This window comes from Solanum lycopersicum, chromosome 1 (genome assembly GCF_036512215.1).
Source record: "Solanum lycopersicum chromosome 1, SLM_r2.1".
In the NCBI taxonomy this organism is placed as follows: Eukaryota; Viridiplantae; Streptophyta; class Magnoliopsida; order Solanales; family Solanaceae; genus Solanum; species Solanum lycopersicum.
The window spans coordinates 86105033-86122163 of NC_090800.1; the positions used below are offsets into that span (position 1 = coordinate 86105033).

General features: G+C 36.2%; 3 protein-coding genes across 4 annotated transcripts; 2 read left to right on the top strand and 1 right to left on the bottom strand.

The window, feature by feature from the left end:
* Positions 1-4829, top strand: LOC101264764 (uncharacterized). 2 transcript variants are annotated; one of them, XM_004230227.5, is made up of 4 exons: positions 1-373; positions 955-2912; positions 3025-3909; positions 4325-4829. In XM_004230227.5, the coding sequence occupies exons 2-4, from the start codon at positions 1071-1073 to the stop codon at positions 4373-4375; spliced, it is 2778 nt and encodes a 925-aa protein (XP_004230275.1). In that variant the 5' UTR covers positions 1-373; positions 955-1070; the 3' UTR covers positions 4376-4829. The 2 variants fall into 2 exon arrangements, with proteins under 2 accessions (XP_004230275.1, XP_069144874.1); XM_069288773.1 differs by lacking the exon at positions 1-373 and adding an exon at positions 380-466.
* Positions 4830-5016: 187 nt separating this feature from the next.
* Positions 5017-9953, bottom strand: LOC101265071 (protein DEHYDRATION-INDUCED 19 homolog 3). Its single transcript, XM_004230228.5, has 5 exons — positions 9465-9953; positions 9210-9379; positions 8697-8774; positions 7031-7287; positions 5017-5360 (listed from the first exon to the last, which is right to left on the bottom strand). The coding sequence occupies exons 1-5, from the start codon at positions 9538-9540 to the stop codon at positions 5252-5254; spliced, it is 690 nt and encodes a 229-aa protein (XP_004230276.1). The 5' UTR covers positions 9541-9953; the 3' UTR covers positions 5017-5251.
* Positions 9954-10952: 999 nt separating this feature from the next.
* Positions 10953-16223, top strand: LOC101265370 (syntaxin-43). The gene is made up of 8 exons (XM_004230229.5): positions 10953-11471; positions 12869-13145; positions 14211-14300; positions 14577-14654; positions 15183-15260; positions 15344-15409; positions 15494-15574; positions 15716-16223. Exons 1-8 carry the CDS (start codon positions 11275-11277, stop codon positions 15821-15823), a joined length of 975 nt encoding a protein of 324 aa, XP_004230277.1. The 5' UTR covers positions 10953-11274; the 3' UTR covers positions 15824-16223.
* Positions 16224-17131: the final 908 nt, after the last annotated feature.

The following is a 17131-nucleotide window of genomic DNA, read 5'->3' on the forward strand; positions in this document are numbered from 1 at the left end:
GATCAACTGTATATAAAAATAATTTTCTTATAAAATTTAAAATAAATTTATAAATCAGATCTCCGAAAAACCTTCTAATAATAGATGCTTTTACTTTATCATTGCAATAATTTTTAATATTTTAAAAACACTATCTCTTCTACCTATATAGAATATAGAAAGACAAAAATATGAGAAAAGTAGTAAAGAATACAAATACAGATTCTTTAGGTGACCCTCTTATTATTTCCTTCAAATTTCATCCCACCGCTTAATTTTTCTTTTTTATTTTTTTAAAAAATTGGATTGGTTTTTCGATTTTATATATAGCCAAGATAATTCTCTTTTATATTTTTTTGGGTTTTGCCGATTTTGCCTCCTCTTCTTTTCTCAGGTACTTACCATAACCTATCTATATTTATTTTTTTCCCTTTTATTTGTAAAAGAAAAAAAAAACAATAAGGAAACTCTGGGTTTTGTTTGTTTGGTAATCTATTGATTGTTGAGATTTGTTATCTGTTTTTGTTTTTTTACTGTTCCATCTGAATTTTGGGAATTTGTGTTTATTGGGTTTGAATTTAATACTAATTTATTGATGTTTTTGCTGGGAATTATGTGAGGATTAGTGCTAGTATCGTGATCTAGGGTTAAGGTTATGATCTTTGGGGTTTTATTTACGTATTTAGTTAGATCAATTCTTTCTATTTTCTGAGTAAAATTTTGATTTTTAGGGTGTTTGATTCATTTATTTTTAGTTGATTTGATACTTTATTTGGATGAGACTTGTAGTAGAATGTTAAGATTTTAAGAAGTCCCATACTAATCTAGGTAATTTTGTAACTGCAAATAGGCAGATTTGTAAGCTTTATTGGGTATTTGTTGGAAGAACTTGGAAGTAGTAAAAGTGCATGATTTTGAGCTTCTGTTGTGGAGGCTTTTCTTTACATAGCAAATGATGGGTTGTTTGTGCTTCAGGTGCATTCACTTCCTTGTCTAATTAAGCGGTGGATCTAGTGGTACATGAGATTATCATCACATAGTTAGATCTGATTCAAGTTGTCGGTTTGTGCTCCCCCTGGTTGTGAGAAAGGATGGCGAGGGGAGGCAACGGTGGACGCAAGACTAGTGATAGGAGAAAGGCTGGATCCACATATAGAGCTTCAGATCAGTCAGATGAGGATTACACAGTTGATGACGATGAGGAGTTTGATGAGTCAGAAGATGGATATTCTTCCTTTGTTGGAGATGATTCAGAAGAGAGTTTAGGTGAATATGAAGAGGAGGAGGAGGAATTGAAGAGGAGGAAGGTGAAAAGGGTTGCTCGGTCAAAAGCACCAAGCAGAAAAGAAAAAGGAACTGTGAACTCTAGAAAGAGAAAGAGAGTTTCATATAGAGAAGATGACAATGAGGATGATGAAGTAGATGAAGATGATGAGGAGTTCACACCAGATTGCTTGGATGAAGAAAAAGAGTTTCCAGTGACGAAAGGGACAAATAATTCTAGCAAACGACGGTTGCGTAAGGGCACTGTCAAAGATGAAGATGATGAGGAATTCACACCAGATTGCTTGGATGATGAAGAAGAGTTTCCAGTAATGAAAGGGACAAACAATTCTAGTAAGCGACGGTTGTGTAAGGGCACTGTCAAAGATGAAGATGATGAGGAATTCATACCAGACTGCTTGGATGTAGAAGAAGAAGAGTCTCCAGTAACGGAAGGGACGGATAATTCTAGCAAGCGTCAGTTATGTAAGGCCACTTTTAAAGATGAGGACGAGGATTTCACACCAGATTGCTTGGATAATGAAGATGATGAAGAAGAAGAGTCTCCAGTAATGGAAGGGACGGATAATTCTAGCAAGCGACGGTTACGTAGGGGCACTGTCAAAGATGAAGAAGATGAGGAATTAAATTCAGATGGCTGGCACGAAGAGGAGGATTTTCCAGTAATGAAAGGGATGAAGAATTCAAGCAGGCTACAGAGGCTTAAGGCCACTGCCAAAGATGATTACGAGGACGATGATGAAGAAGACAAGGATGATGAGGAATTCACTCCAGTTAGCTTGGATGAAGAGGAGGATATCCCAATAACTAAAGGGATGAAGAATTCGAGCAAGCCACGGCTGTGTAAGGGCTCTACCAAAGATGATGACGAAGATGATGACGATGATGAGGAATTCACTCCAGATGGCTTGGACGAAGAAGAAGAGGAAGAGTTTCCAGAAATGGAAGGGATAAAGTACTCAGCCAAGCCACGGTCACGTAAGGGCACTGCCAGAGTACAGAATAGAAATAGAAACCACAAAAAGTTGAAGAAGATCACAAGAAAGAAACCACTAAAGAGACGGCAATTGAGAAGGAAAGCAAGATCTGAAAATGACGAGGAGTTCATAGACGTCGATCCAACCATGAAAGAAAAGAACAAAAAGAATGCAGGTCAGAGGAGAAAAAGAAAGAGACTAACAGTAGATTCTGATTCTGATTTTGTTGCGAGTTCTGGATCATCTGAACGTGAGTTTACCATCTCTGAAGAAGAGAGGGAACAAGTCAGAGAGGCTAACAATTTTTGCAGGAGCTTGGTTACAACTTGGAGGGGCTCAGCATCTTTGAAAAAATCACCAATAGAGGAAGCTCCACGTCTACAAAGAAAACATCCAGCAAGAAAGGCTAAAGAAAAGATGGAGGAGTTAAAGATTGAAGCCGGAAAGCAAATTTGTGGCATATGTTTGTCTGAAGAAGGTAAGAGAACAGTTAGAGGGACATTGAATTGCTGCAGTCATTACTTTTGTTTTGCTTGTATCATGGAGTGGTCCAAAGTGGAATCTCGTTGCCCACTATGCAAGCAAAGGTTTGTGACAATCAGTAAGCCTGCGAGGTCAGACACTGGCTTTGATTTGAGGACTGTGGCTATTCAAGTCCCTGAACGTGATCAGGTACATCCCCTTTTTGCTTCTGTGCATTTACTTATAGGTAAACCTGAGTTATTCATTTATTACAAAACACCAAATTTTCTAACTGCAGTCAATGTTTAAATTGTGTATATAGGTTTATCAACCATCTGAAGAGGAGCTTAGGGGTTACCTTGACCCGTACGAAAATGTATTATGTACAGAGTGTCAGCAAGGTGGGGATGATGCTCTTATGCTACTTTGTGATCTCTGTGATTCGCCTGCGCATACTTATTGTGTTGGTCTTGGACATGAAGTACCTGAAGGTAACTGGTACTGTGAAAGCTGTCGACCAACTGCACTTGCTTCTTTAAACCCACAGAATCTGAATCCTATGCCTGATAATCGAACAAGCGGCAGTTTTTCTGTTGGGTCACCTCCTGTTGCGAATGTGAGAGAAACGTTTGATCTTAATGAAATGTATGTTCCTGATACCCCTTTGACCGAAGAATCAGGTGATTTTCATTCTCCGCGAGATGGTCAAGTTTCTTCTCTAGCTTCTGGGATTGGGGCATTTACAGTTTCTGACCGCCGCAGAATACAACGGCAAATACATCAACTCCTTAATAACAGGAGGAGACAACTTGGTAATATTGCTGGGACCTCGGGTGCTGTATCAGGGAATAGTCTCTTTGGCTCTCAAATTGCTCGAAGTAGAGGATTAGCAAATCAACCTGCTATAGCACCTAGGGCAGTACCTCATAATTCATTTTTCCGAGGAAGGCAACTGGAGAGTGATGCTCATTTATCTCAAAATCCGAACCTTGTACCCGAGAGGGCAAGTCATTTGAGTGGGCAACTGAATTTGAATGGAGCCTCTACATCATCACAAAGTTTTTTTGGTGAATTTTTGGAAAGTGAATTGCAAGGGACTGATGCAAGTTTCAATTTTAATCTGGTTCATCAGCAACTCCATCCCTGCAGTAGCAGCAGATCTAATGTTGGGCCTGATTCCAGCACTTCTCCTTGTCAATTTAGAGAGGTGAGCTCTTTAATTAGTTAAGGAATTACTGGAATCTTTAGAAGTTATTCAAAATCTGGTTTAGACAATAAAAAATTGAGTGTAGTTTTTTCTGTTCCTTTTAACTGAAAGTTCCAGTGGGGACTTCAAGTACAGTAGTATGATTAACTTCAACGGTATGGTAATGCAGAGAATATGTTTAGCCCTGGTGTTGCTTACACTCCAAGCTCTGTGTATGCAAGTGAAGCATAAACGTGACTCGTGTCTTTTTAACATTTTCTCACTGGGCTAGGAGATTGTATTTAGAGCAGTGCGGTTACACATTTCCTCTGCTATTGCTGATGAATAATGCCATATTATCTTCTTTTTTCTATGGTGTTTGATTTTTGTACTATGAAACAATTAAATTCTGAGTGTATTATATGCTTTTGTACAGCCTGCAGTACCTTCAAGGACATTGCCCAGCACTCTTAGAAGACAATTTTAGCTGCATTTGCTCGAGCATGGTGAAGTGAAGCCCCCTGTGCAGTCTACCATAATTTGTATAATTAAATTGGGAGACAGGCTGGCAGCCAAATCTCCCCTGTGGAGGATCGCTGTACTCTTGCCTCTTTTGAGTGAAATCACGAGTATAGAAGACATGCTGTTTGTTGAAGCAGTGGGATTTGATGTGCGACTTCTCAGAAATAGCATTAGCCATTCTTTCTGCCCATTGACCATGCCGGACAGATCCATTTGTTAGGATAGATTTTTCAGCTTTACACTTGTACACCACGCTTAACTGACAAAAGATTCCTTGATTGTTGTCAAAAATATGCAACCGCTGTTGTTGCCATTGTTATTTATTAGCCAATTTGTTATCCGAGATTGATACTCAGCTCTGTTTGGATATGTTGGAAATTTACCATTGACAATGGTAACTGCTGTTTTTCTTGTTGCAAGTTGTAACTGGTTCTTTTTGGCCCAACTTACTGTTCACTTGTAGATGGCATGGTATGACCGTGCCAGTTACTGCTTTTCGGGAGTTGGATAAATGCCATAGGCTGCATCTTAATTTCCACGCCAAAAATGTTAAACTGCATATTCTTAGGGGCACTATTCGATTGGCAAGGAGATGAAGAGAGAGAGTTAAAACCAACTTGAACATTTATTATATTCTTTACGGTAGTAGCATGAGCTGCAATAAAAGAAGATACATGAAGAGTCTGTCGCCTAAAAACTAAATTCTACAAACAACAAGATAGATTACATGGATTACTACATCTTATTCCACGGTTGGATTACAATTGTGCCAGCATGCACACTGTGCTGGATCACTAACCACACGGATTCATCAGTGAACTGGTAGCATTCATGTCAACCTCTATAAATTATCATCCAGAATGGTAGACAATAGCAATCCTTGAACAAACGAACTCCTCTTTGCCTTCTCCTCTTGATCCTTGATTGACAATGGGGCCTCTTGAACTTTCCTGCAAAATAAGTTTAAATACACCATAACACTATGCGAGTTACCAGTACAACAACAAATACCCAGTGCTAGATATATAAGATCCGAAAGTAACGGAACAACAAGGAAGATACTATATATCATGGTAAAGACATCTTAGATTCCTATTCCCTTCATCAGATTATAAAGCAAAAAAAAAAAAAAAAGGATAACTATTTCTCTTCTGCTTTTTCGGAAGTTTTCTATCGAAGGAACTGATAACAAAGATATCCTAAGGTACACTATACTAGAACAACCCAATAATAACACCACTAATTCATTTATGAAAATAAAAACTTTAATTCCGGTCTATTTGACCATAGAAAACAGTGATTTCCATTTCATGTCACAAGTTGATAGAAGCCACCAATAAGAGCGAGTCTAGCAGAATTCTAGTTGACCATTAATCCCTTAAGCATGAATAGAAGGCAGAAATTATGTTAGCAAAAATTTCAGACTTCTGCCTGCTTCACTATATGCAGCTCAAAAGCAGTAAACCAGATACTTTTAGCACACCCAAATTATACCAAACTACATTGGGTTCGCTTCTTCACGGGTGCATACCCAATACTGAACCAAAATTAGTTCAATTTGTTTTTTCTAATTTGGTCCATTTCGGTTCTTCAGTCATGGAGATCATGAAAACAATGTGGAAACGGAAATGCAGAACTATGTCCTCGTTCACTGACGATGATGATCGATGACGTAGAAAAAATAAAGAAGCTGCTTTTAGAATCTCCTTTTCCTTTGCTCTTAGTATAAATAGTCATTGCATACTGCTGCTTCTACTCACCACTCTTCCTTCCTCTTCTCTTGCATTAATCAAATGAAAATGAGAGGAGCATATAGATAGAGAGAGAGTGAGACAGATTTCTAGGAACTGTCAAAACTCTTCAAGGAAGTCACGCTTCTTCTCTCATGAATTGAGTGCCAGTTCAAAGCTCTCACTCTTGCTTCCTCTCATGACAAAGAAATTGGTTTCAGGACCCTAAAACCGAATACCGAAGAACTGAAATCGGTCTCCTTTTTTCTGGTTTTTATTCCCATTCCTACCTTAAATTACCAGGACGACTAAAACAAATTAATGTTAGATCACTTGTGTTTGTTCTTCTAAAAAAGTAGGACTAACCACAATACATGTACGGCTGTACCTAATCAAAAGGTTGATGACATACAGCTTGGAACAAAAGAACCAGGTACTTATGGTCAAAGCCCTAAGCACTTCACCCAGAAGTTAAAGGTGTTCGCCCAGTCTTTCCACAAGTACCACAGGTGACTTCTATTCTAAAGCTACCACCAAGGGTGGGGTATCACAGTCAAAAGTCAAATCTCCAGGCTCCAACTACTTCCATCAAAACTCTGGGATAATGGGTCTGCCCCTCTACCTTCACTTAAATACCAGACTTAGTTCACTTGCTGCAGGGCTCAAACATGTTGCCTAAGTCACAACTCACAAGTCTCTCAACCTTTGCTGATTGAGCTAAACCCCTGAAGCTTGGGCAGACATGTTCTTATAGGTAAACATTTAGTACAAGGTCCTATTGTGAAAGATCTAAACGGTTTTCTCTTAATTATACAAGTTGGTAGCATCTCTATACAAGTCTTTACAAGAAGCTACTGTACCAGAGCACAGAAAAGGAACAAAATACATACCTTTCTGAGGCAGTTACTACTGAGCTTTTCTTGGCTGAGATTGTTTCAGCAGGAGAACATGTTTGAGCACTCTTGAAATCATCACCCATTGGCAAAATGAATGATGACAACAAGGGGTCTGGCGCAGTACTAGTTGAGGGAACTACACATGAAGACCCTCCAAATAGAGACTGCAAATTTCCTTCACGTAGTTCCTTCCTTAATAAGGAAAGTGTTGAATGAGAACCAGGTCTGCGAGATTTCCTCTTGCGCTGCATGTAAGCTGAAGTCAAGGAACTCAAAATAGCTAATTGGAGTCCCTTATTGTCACACTCCATCACGAATATAGAATTTGACAACATAAGGGAAGAAGATGAGAGGAGCAAATAGAGATTATGGCCTCCGCAAAACATGAAGGGACATCATTACCAACATGATTCAACCTTCCCTTAACCCCAAATTTTACCTCTGATCTCTACAATTCTACTCCAAATTTCAATACTAACCAACTGATAAATTAACAAATGAACATGATAATATTTAATTATTATCTAACTCTTCCGTATGATAATGAACAAGGAACCACAAGGCATTATAAGAAAATAAACAGATTAGCCAGAATGCATTGGAAACTTTAGTTCCTCTTTTTCTCATGATGTCAGGATTTTGAAAAGTAATAGAACTCCCTAGACGCTATGTTGATCAGCCTTTTATCATGTTTTGGATCACAAAGACAACCCCTAGGTTAACTCCTTACCTCCAGAAAGAAAAGGAAGTAAAACTAGTCTTGTCACTGATCACAACTATGAAGCTACGCAACCTAAGCAAGAGTATCAGCTTTCAAAAGACCTGCATCTTGAGTGCTTTCATTCTGTGTACAAGAAAATGATCCTTGGGTTCCAGGACCATGATAAATGACAAATACTAAAGCATGCCCAGAAAGTTCTAACAGATTGACATGGAATGAAAACGTAAAATTGTATGTCACTGAGACGAGTCAAAGATGTATGTGAAGGTGCACTTTGATAGTGAAGTTTAGATGGAAAATTCCTTTAAATTAGAGGGATTTAGCAGCTTGCTTTCAAATGCCCAAAGGTTTAAAATAACTTAAAATGCCCCAAAAAAATTACGTCAAATTTCAAATAGTTGATCTTAGCCAAAAGGCTGAGAAAGGTATCAGAAATTGAGGGCAGATTTTCAACTCTTCCAGGAGAAGAAAACAGTGAGCACCAAACCACAGAGAACCTCATCTTAAAGGCCCCTAAAAGAAACTGACATACAGAAACCTACAAAAAAGAATACCAATTAAGAGCTTGCATCGAATGGCCAAAGCCCCAGAAAGTTACTTAAACAGTCAACCATCTTGATTCAGGAGCTTAATTGAACACACTCGAGAAAGGAATTTTCTTTTTTTTTTGGATAATGGAAGAGTTTGACATTATCCACCGGTGGAGGACGTCTCACTCCAATTAATGATAGCAAAAAAAAGTTCTAAACATCTGGAGAAACTTTCAAAGCTTGGAATTGTGATAGTTATACCCAACTTATCAAAAAATCCATCTCCTATGTTCATGTTAAGTGACATTTTTGCACAAGACATCGCTGTATACAAATAAAAGAACTACCAAAAGGGTACTACTCAATAATGAATACAAAAAATGATATTAAGATACTGGATAAAGGATATTTTGAAGATATTCCCATGTTGTAAGGTAATATGTGCAACCATGTCAACGCCCACCCTCATAGCGCAAACCGGACAAACCTACACAGAGAAGGCAATTGTGAGGAATAGTTCTAAAAATTGCTTCCATATAAATCAGATGTTCTTGAGAGAGTACTCATATCAGCAAATGAGAACAACAGTCCAGATAGGAGAAAACTATCATACAACAAGTTCAGAGGGATTCTACCCCACCCAAGCACCAACACTCCTCCAGAAAGATTCAGAGACAGACACACACATAAGCATAAATGTAAGACCATCAAAGGCAACTGTGATAAATCATGCCATCATAACTTGAAATTTCAGCTAGTAAACTAAAACAATCAACTATCTTCCAACAGGTGAAAAGCAGTTCAACTTCAACACATTCCTGATAATTTAAGTGTAAAACAACAAAATGTCCAATTTGTCTACACCATAGAGACAGCAAAGGATATGAACCATACAACAACTGAAGAGAAAAGAGAGCGCTACCCCATTCTTAGCCTCAACAGGATGCTCATCATCAATATGGCAACATAAACCAACAATATCAAAATACTCTGAACAAAAGCAGCAAGGGAACTCTTCTCTTATATCATCATCCACGTCTAGTTCCTCAAAACCCATCAACATTTCCGCCTCAAGATTCTCCCATTTCATTCCTACACCAACATTAACCGCATAAAAATCCAATCTTTAATCCTAAAAAAAACCCGAAACTTGTAACAGATAAAGGGAAAAACTTACCAGATCGAGACTGAAAAGCAGATTGATAGCGCCTGGAAGCAGAAGATAGACGAGCACTCCATGAATCAGCATCCATATTTGCTTCACTTTACTTTTGAATCCTCACAGATTAAGATCTAACTTCTGATTTGAAACAGTGAAATTCAAGTATCAATTCGACTCAATCGTTCGTTCACAAACCCTAAGAATGATGAGTTGATAAAATTATGAATTGTAAGGAGTGTCGGTGTAGAGAAAGAGAGAGAGAGTGAGTGATTTGTCGAACGAAGAGAGAAGAGTGCGATTTAGGTGTGAGAAAACGACGACGAATCAATGAAGATGATGTATAAGAAGAAGAAGAAGAAGAAGCAGATGATGAAGAGGAGGTAGCGAGGCCTTTAGGCTTAAAGCAGGTGAAAATGTGAAATTCCACCAAAAAAAAAAAGACGAGACTTGTCTTCCACACACCCCTTTTTTTTTTTATGTCTTTTTGTTTTATTTTAATTAATCATTTTGGAAACATTATTCCTTATTTATTTATTTGACCTCCAAAATTACAAAGTTCTTTTAACTTATTTTGAAGATAGTCTCTTGTTTTTGGATTAAGACCAAAATTAATAGTTTCTTAATCATAATATTAGTTCATTTTTAATCCTCTCTCAATTTTTACTTATTTTTAACAATGTATGAAATATTTAATCATTTTTCATACGTTTAGAATAAATAACAATTCTACACGAGAGAATGTGAGAAGAGAATATTTTATTCTATTTAATAAAAATATTATTACAATTAAACTAAAAATCTACCCTTGTATCAGTGCATGTAAAATCAATGTGATGAACCTCTTGATTTTAATAAAAAAAAAAGACAAATTTAATGACAATTTCATCCCTTTTGATTTGTAATCAAACTTGTATTTTTAAAATTTAAAATCTGAAAATTCATCACGTTAATTTGAGCGCACAATATGATGGAAATTATTTTCTTGCGATATCATATATCAACAGTAAAATGGTGTATTTAGATAATCAAAAGTGGGTTCTTAATGTAATTGCAATAATATTTCTACCAAACGATACAATGCATTTTTCCCTCAAAATTTCATACATAAAGTTATTGTGTCTACTTAATATACAAAAACATGATTAAACAGTTATACATAAAATTATGGTTAAAATGAATATTAAAAAAATAGGACAAAAAGTGTATAAATATTATGATATTAAGAGACTATTAGTACTAATTGAACACATAAAGATGTATTTTTCTTCTCACATTCTTTATATATATATAGTTTTAATTTGTCTCAAAGAGTTGATACAATTGAAAAAATAAATATTTTATCACTCAATCAAACTGTAGCAACTTTTCATAAATAGCAAATTTATAATAATATTTGACACGCTTATTATCATAATATTAGGGGATTGATATTATATATTATTTATAAATATGTACATTGATATCATCTAATTTATATTGAAATTATTGTCATATATATATATTATTGTTGATGTTAGTTTTTTTTTTTCTCTCTCTATTCTTATTTTATTTATTGCACTTACAATTTCATGTAAACTACATAAAGGCATGGACCCACACTTTACCCAAAGTGCCCTTCCGGTTCGGTTCATCTTTCTCAAACTTAGCTTGAAAGATTGGAACTCGTTTTCTAATTCCTGCACAACTCCATCATTACCGGAGAATCCATTTCGCCGATCTCCGATCAAGAGATCTCAGATCTAAGCACAAGTGGAATCACTTATCTGTAGGACGCTGGGCGCAATTTATTCCTCCATTTTATTGGATTTCTGTATAGAAAACGTTAATGGCGAGCAGAAATAGAACGCTTGTGTTTAGGAAGTATAGAGATGCGTTGAGAAGTGTTCGGATCCCGGCGGGCTCTTCGACGTCCACGTCATCCGGACATGGTAGTGGGCCGGTGATCGAATTGGCAACGACTTCTTTGCTTAATCCTAATCGATCTTATGCTCCTCTCAGTACGGAAGACCCCGGAACCTCCAGGTTTTTTATATAGGTCCTTGCATTTTCAATTATTGTTTCTGAATTTATTCCCGAATATTTAATTATAAGGTTAGGGACATATTATGCTAGCTCAGAATCTGGAAGTAACTTTGACGGATGACATTGAGAACTTATTTGTCGAATTCCTTTTGTTATGATAACCGATAGGGAGCTCGACTATTAGATGACAGATGATTGAAATTACCAAGTCCAAGTTGCTAGCTACGAATTGTATTTTAATTGTTTAATCATGTTTCAAATTCTTATTCCTATGAGAGTTTATTGAAGTGATGAGTGTACTGATGCAATTCCATATTCATTCAAATGATGTTTGCTTAATCATATTCATGTTAGGAGGATAATTTGTCGAATTTACTCAGGTGAAATTCTGATAATTAACTTGATCAGCTGAATGTGCTGCAATTTGCTACAGGAAAAATATGACCGTCTTTATTTAGCAAGTTTAATTCTTTATATCTTATTTCCCTGGCAAAATCACATCAGAGTTTCTTATTTGACCAATTAAATGTTTTCTTTGGAACGGTAACATGTCATATAAAATTGTTTCTTATATGAGTTGTGTGGTTGCCTTATATTTAGTTCATTCGTTTCTTGGGGATCATCCGATTTGTTAATTCTACGAAATTTCTGCACATTTGACATGGAAATGGAACCTGGTTCTGGTATGTCATTATTGAGGAAGTTATGGGCATCACCTGCAACTTCCCTTGGCCCCGCCGATTAGAGTCCAAATGTGATCTACAAGAGTGAAGTCCAGTTTGTTGATCTTCCTATGTTACTATGGTGGTTGAATCCTTAAATTGGTGTTCTCCCATTTTCCGTGCATTTAAAAGTCTATCTTCGACTAAAGCTTACTGCAGGCTTTTTGGAAAAAAAGAAGAAGAAGAGAAACATAGAGAAATTCTGGTGCTTATTATACCTGTAAAGCTGTAACTGCAAAGATTTGAAGAGAGATACCAAGTCAATATGTAAAACATAAATATTGAGGACCATGTCAGTTGTCATATTATACTTTTGAAAAAGAAATTCTTTTTATTTAAATCTCTTGTGCATTGTTTTCAATTTGGCAGCCTTCTTAGATCTTAGTATCTTGTTTTCTTTACATACTTCCTAACGGGAAATCCTTGAGCGGGCTGTTATCCTTAATTGGATGAAACAGTGGTTGACTTGGCTTTCTTGGTATCATACTGTAGCATTATCACCAGATGTGACCATTGATCAACTATTTGATGTTCCTATGTGTGCCACTTCTTGGAAACGATCAAACGAAGATTATGAATTAAGATTTCTTTGTATCAAGTTTATATTTCCTAGATCATATGGATGTCCTTTATGGTTTCCCCTACTCTGGATTACATGTTGTTCCCCTGCTGCAGTAATGGACCAGTTACAGTAGGTCTACCGCCAGCTTGGGTGGACTTGTCAGATGAAATCACGGCTAATGTTCATCGGGTCCGGACAAAGATGTCTGAACTAGCCAAAGCTCATGCTAAGGCTTTAATGCCATCATTTGGAGATGGTAAGGAAGATCAACGTCGTATTGAGGCTCTTACCCATGAAATAACTGATCTTCTCAAAAGATCAGAAAAGAAATTACAAAGACTTTCTGCAGCTGGGCTTTCCGAGGATTCAAATGTCAGGAAAAATGTACAGGTGAGCCTTCACGACTATAAAACCATTGTGCTTTCTAATTTTATTTTAACTTATAGCCTGAATGCATTTGTTCTACTTGTTTTCCTTTATTTTCTTTCCTCCGTCCCACCAAAATATGAGGTTGTAGGGTCTGAGGATTCTGTACATCCAGCTATATGCTTATTAACTGATTCCTTTATAACACACCGGTAAGTAGTAGTTTGTAGGACTTCCTTTTCATTCTCAAGCTGGAATCCATAAGTTGTCTTCCAAGACTTTTAACTTTTACACCCTCTGCCCGAGTAAAACTGATGTTCCTTTTTTTTTCAGTCCCAAAGAGTTCTATCTCTTCCCTTAGATGGAAAATTTCTCTTCCTCGCAACTTAAACACATGGTCATATTTAATGTTGTGGCATGGACAATCAGGATTCATATTGCCAATGCCGACTTGCTTAAGATTGGGGCATAATTGTTGTTGTAATCATAATAAAGGAAAAAAAGCTGCAGTAAATTGACGATAAACCCCAAAATAGCATAATATCGTGAATCTTTTTTCATCAAATAAATAATACTCCATAATGCATCATTTGAACACCCTAATAGAGCAGACTAGCTATAGAGATTCATATTTCTGATCCCACCTAGTTTTAGAATGAGACGTTGTCAATAATATCAAACAGATTCAAACTAATATGAATTATCATTATTTTATATTATTTAAAACTTGACGGGGGCATCTTTTTCAACAACTTCATCACTTTTACATTTCATTAATATATTTAATGCTTTTTTTACCAAACTTAGTATAATTATGTATACCAATGTGTTACTCTTAAACAATGACCAAATTGGGTCTATTTGATTTGGGAAAAGGGAGTAAACATGGGAACTTCACAAAGAAATGAGGTGTTCTATTTTTAAGAACTTTGATAAGGGCATGGCTAATAAAGTGTCTTCCTATGCTCTATTTAATCTCATTAGTAACGAATGTTTTTTGAACTACATTTTCAGTTTGATTCTGCTATAAATCTGATTACAACAATTGCATATTGCATTTGTGCTTACATTGTGATATTCCTATGACAGCGCTCTCTTGCTACAGATCTTCAAAGCCTATCAATGGAGCTTCGCAGAAAACAGTCTACTTATTTGAAGAGGCTTCAGCAGCAGAAAGAGGTATGCACAAATAGTTTATATTTTGAGCCACAATCTGTTTCCAGAAGGTATTAACAGGAGTCAGTTTTATTTGCTGTTGAGATTGCATGACTCAAAGTACTATATTATGGCATCCCGTATGCGTAGCTGTGCTGTCTAATGCATGTTAGTTCAAATGTTCATGTATACAATTAATTTTATGGATGATTAATCAGCATGCTCCCTGCTTTTTAAGGAAATGGGGGATTCCTGAAATATATATTTGGTAGGTTTCCTCAAATGTGCTTTTTCATGTAGGGTCCAGATGGAGTTGACTTGGAGATGAACTTAAATGGGAGCCATTCTAGAAGGGATGACGATGATTTGGATGACTTGGTATGCAATTTCTATTACATATAAATTTTATTTCTTCTACTCGGGATCCTGCAAATGAAATCAGGAAAGAGGTGTATGTAATAGTCAGGTGACTTTGTTTTGGTAATATCTATACTATGATCAGCAAAAGTAAAACGGAGTATTACCATTAAAATGCACTACATTGTTAGACATGAATGAGAATTACACAACCATTTATATTATTGTTGCAAGTGAACAGACATGAGTTGATTAATTCGGATACGAGCTGAAGGTACTAACTCAGGTGATTGCATAAGGAGTAAAGAAAAATCACAAGTTGTTGTTTTAACATCAGTTCCTTTTGGCAATAGATCTTAAGTCTTTTATGATATTTGTATGATTGAAATATCTCATTTTGGAATCTCGTTATCTTTTATGGCTGTGGTTGGAGGGTGTTTGGTCTTACATCCTTAAAATAGCTTCCTGCCTTTGAAGAATGGTTTTGTGAGATACCTTTTAAGAGTTTATCTCACAAGAAAATTTTGACTGCACCAAATTTCTGTCCAGGGATTTAATGAGCATCAGATGGCCAAGCTAAAGAAAAGTGAGGCATTCACTGTTGAAAGAGAGAGAGAAATACAGCAGGTGATATTTCTTTGCTGCTTGTGGTTTTCTGAAATGTGCATATCATTGTTTTGTGTCTTAGCCTCCATGTGCTTATATGTTAGGTGGTTGAATCAGTGAACGACCTTGCCCAAATTATGAAAGATCTATCAGTTCTGGTGATAGACCAGGTTTGAACTTACAACACCTTTTCATATTCACCAAGTTCTGCTTCAGCACGGGTTTTTGGTGTACTGAACTTATGTCTAATACAGGGTACTATCGTCGATAGGATAGACCACAATATTCAAAATGTTGCATCAACAGTTGAGGACGGCCTTAAACAACTAAAGAAGGTCTCACTTTGCTTTCTCCATTGCCATTCTAATTCACAGAAATTCCCATCTTTGCAGTCATCTGTCATTTGATTTATTGTTTTTTTCTTTGTCAAGGCGGTCATTTCATTTAATGTTATGTTGGGCTTAATTGAATTGCAGGCTGAACGAAGTCAGAAGCGAGGTGGAATGGTCATGTGTGCAACAGTTCTAGTTATCATGTGCTTTATAATGCTAGTCCTATTAATTTTGAAGGAGATAATATTCTGATTTCTGAAAGTATTATCTATAAACTTTGCATAGTATTGTTTCTCACAACGCTACATGGTGAAGCAAGCCAACACATGTGCGAGAAGTGGAGGAATCCAATGAGCTAGCTCCATATCATTTTTCTGCTACTACATTTTATTGTATCTGTATTGTTAGTGAGGACTGCGGAGGGTTTGTATTATAGTCAGAGGAAGTTGATAGATCTCCAGGGATCCTGTATAGAGCATCGACTGTTATACACCGATGCTATTGGTAGAGATCATAATACATATTCTTTATCCCTGGAGAATTTTGTAGTTTCGCTGACTTCACATTATATGCATGAGGAGGATACAACGTATTCTGTATTTGTGGCCCTTCATTTTTAATTGAGATGCTACAGATGATTTTACACTTTCAATGTTCATGTTTTAGCTATTTTATCTTTATTATTTGTTCATATTCTACCTTTTTCTTTCTTCCTTTTTTTAAAAAATAGAAGCTCTATATTGTTGACATGTGATATTATATATGATGATAGAAAATGATATTAGTCTTATATCCCAAATGTTGTATTTATGAAAAAAATTACAAGAAGATAAATGTAAACTAACAAAATAGACTGGTACAGCTTCCTCGCAGCACCAATGACAGGTATCCAATGCAATGCGGCTCCTACAGATTACAGTATAGCTGTTTATCTTAATCTGTTATTACATGCAAATGAAGACCTTTATTTTTGGTGTACTGAAATTTTGATTAAATAAAATACCATTGACACCACTTCGCTGCAAGTTTACAATGTCTATATAGCTAATACCTTATAAATATATTGGGATGCCCTTGGCTTTCTCACATTTTACTATTTTATAAGTATTAATATTTCTTTCGAAAATTTGGAGTTCAACACTATGCTTATAAACTATTCAACCACTCAAATACACCAAAAGAAAGAATTTGATTTCCTGTAATTCACTCTCTCAAATTATCAATTCTTTATATTTGTGGACTTTAATCGTCAAAAAATATCCACATTAGGTCTCCCTCCAAATACATAGTGATATTGTTTAAGGGTGGATCTAGGAAGAGGCGAGGGTGTTTATTCGAACTCCATTATTAAAAATATCGTAAGTTCAAATTATATATGAATACAAGACTAGATGTTGACTCAGGAGTCCAAAATTCAACTTACTGTTCTATGTTCAAAATCTCATGCACTACATTTTGGATTAATTTTTGCTTCTCGATTCATAGACATCAAGTCGATGTAAGGCGCTGAAGGGTTGTTAATTGATTAAAAATAGAAATGACTAATTGTTAACATCGTCA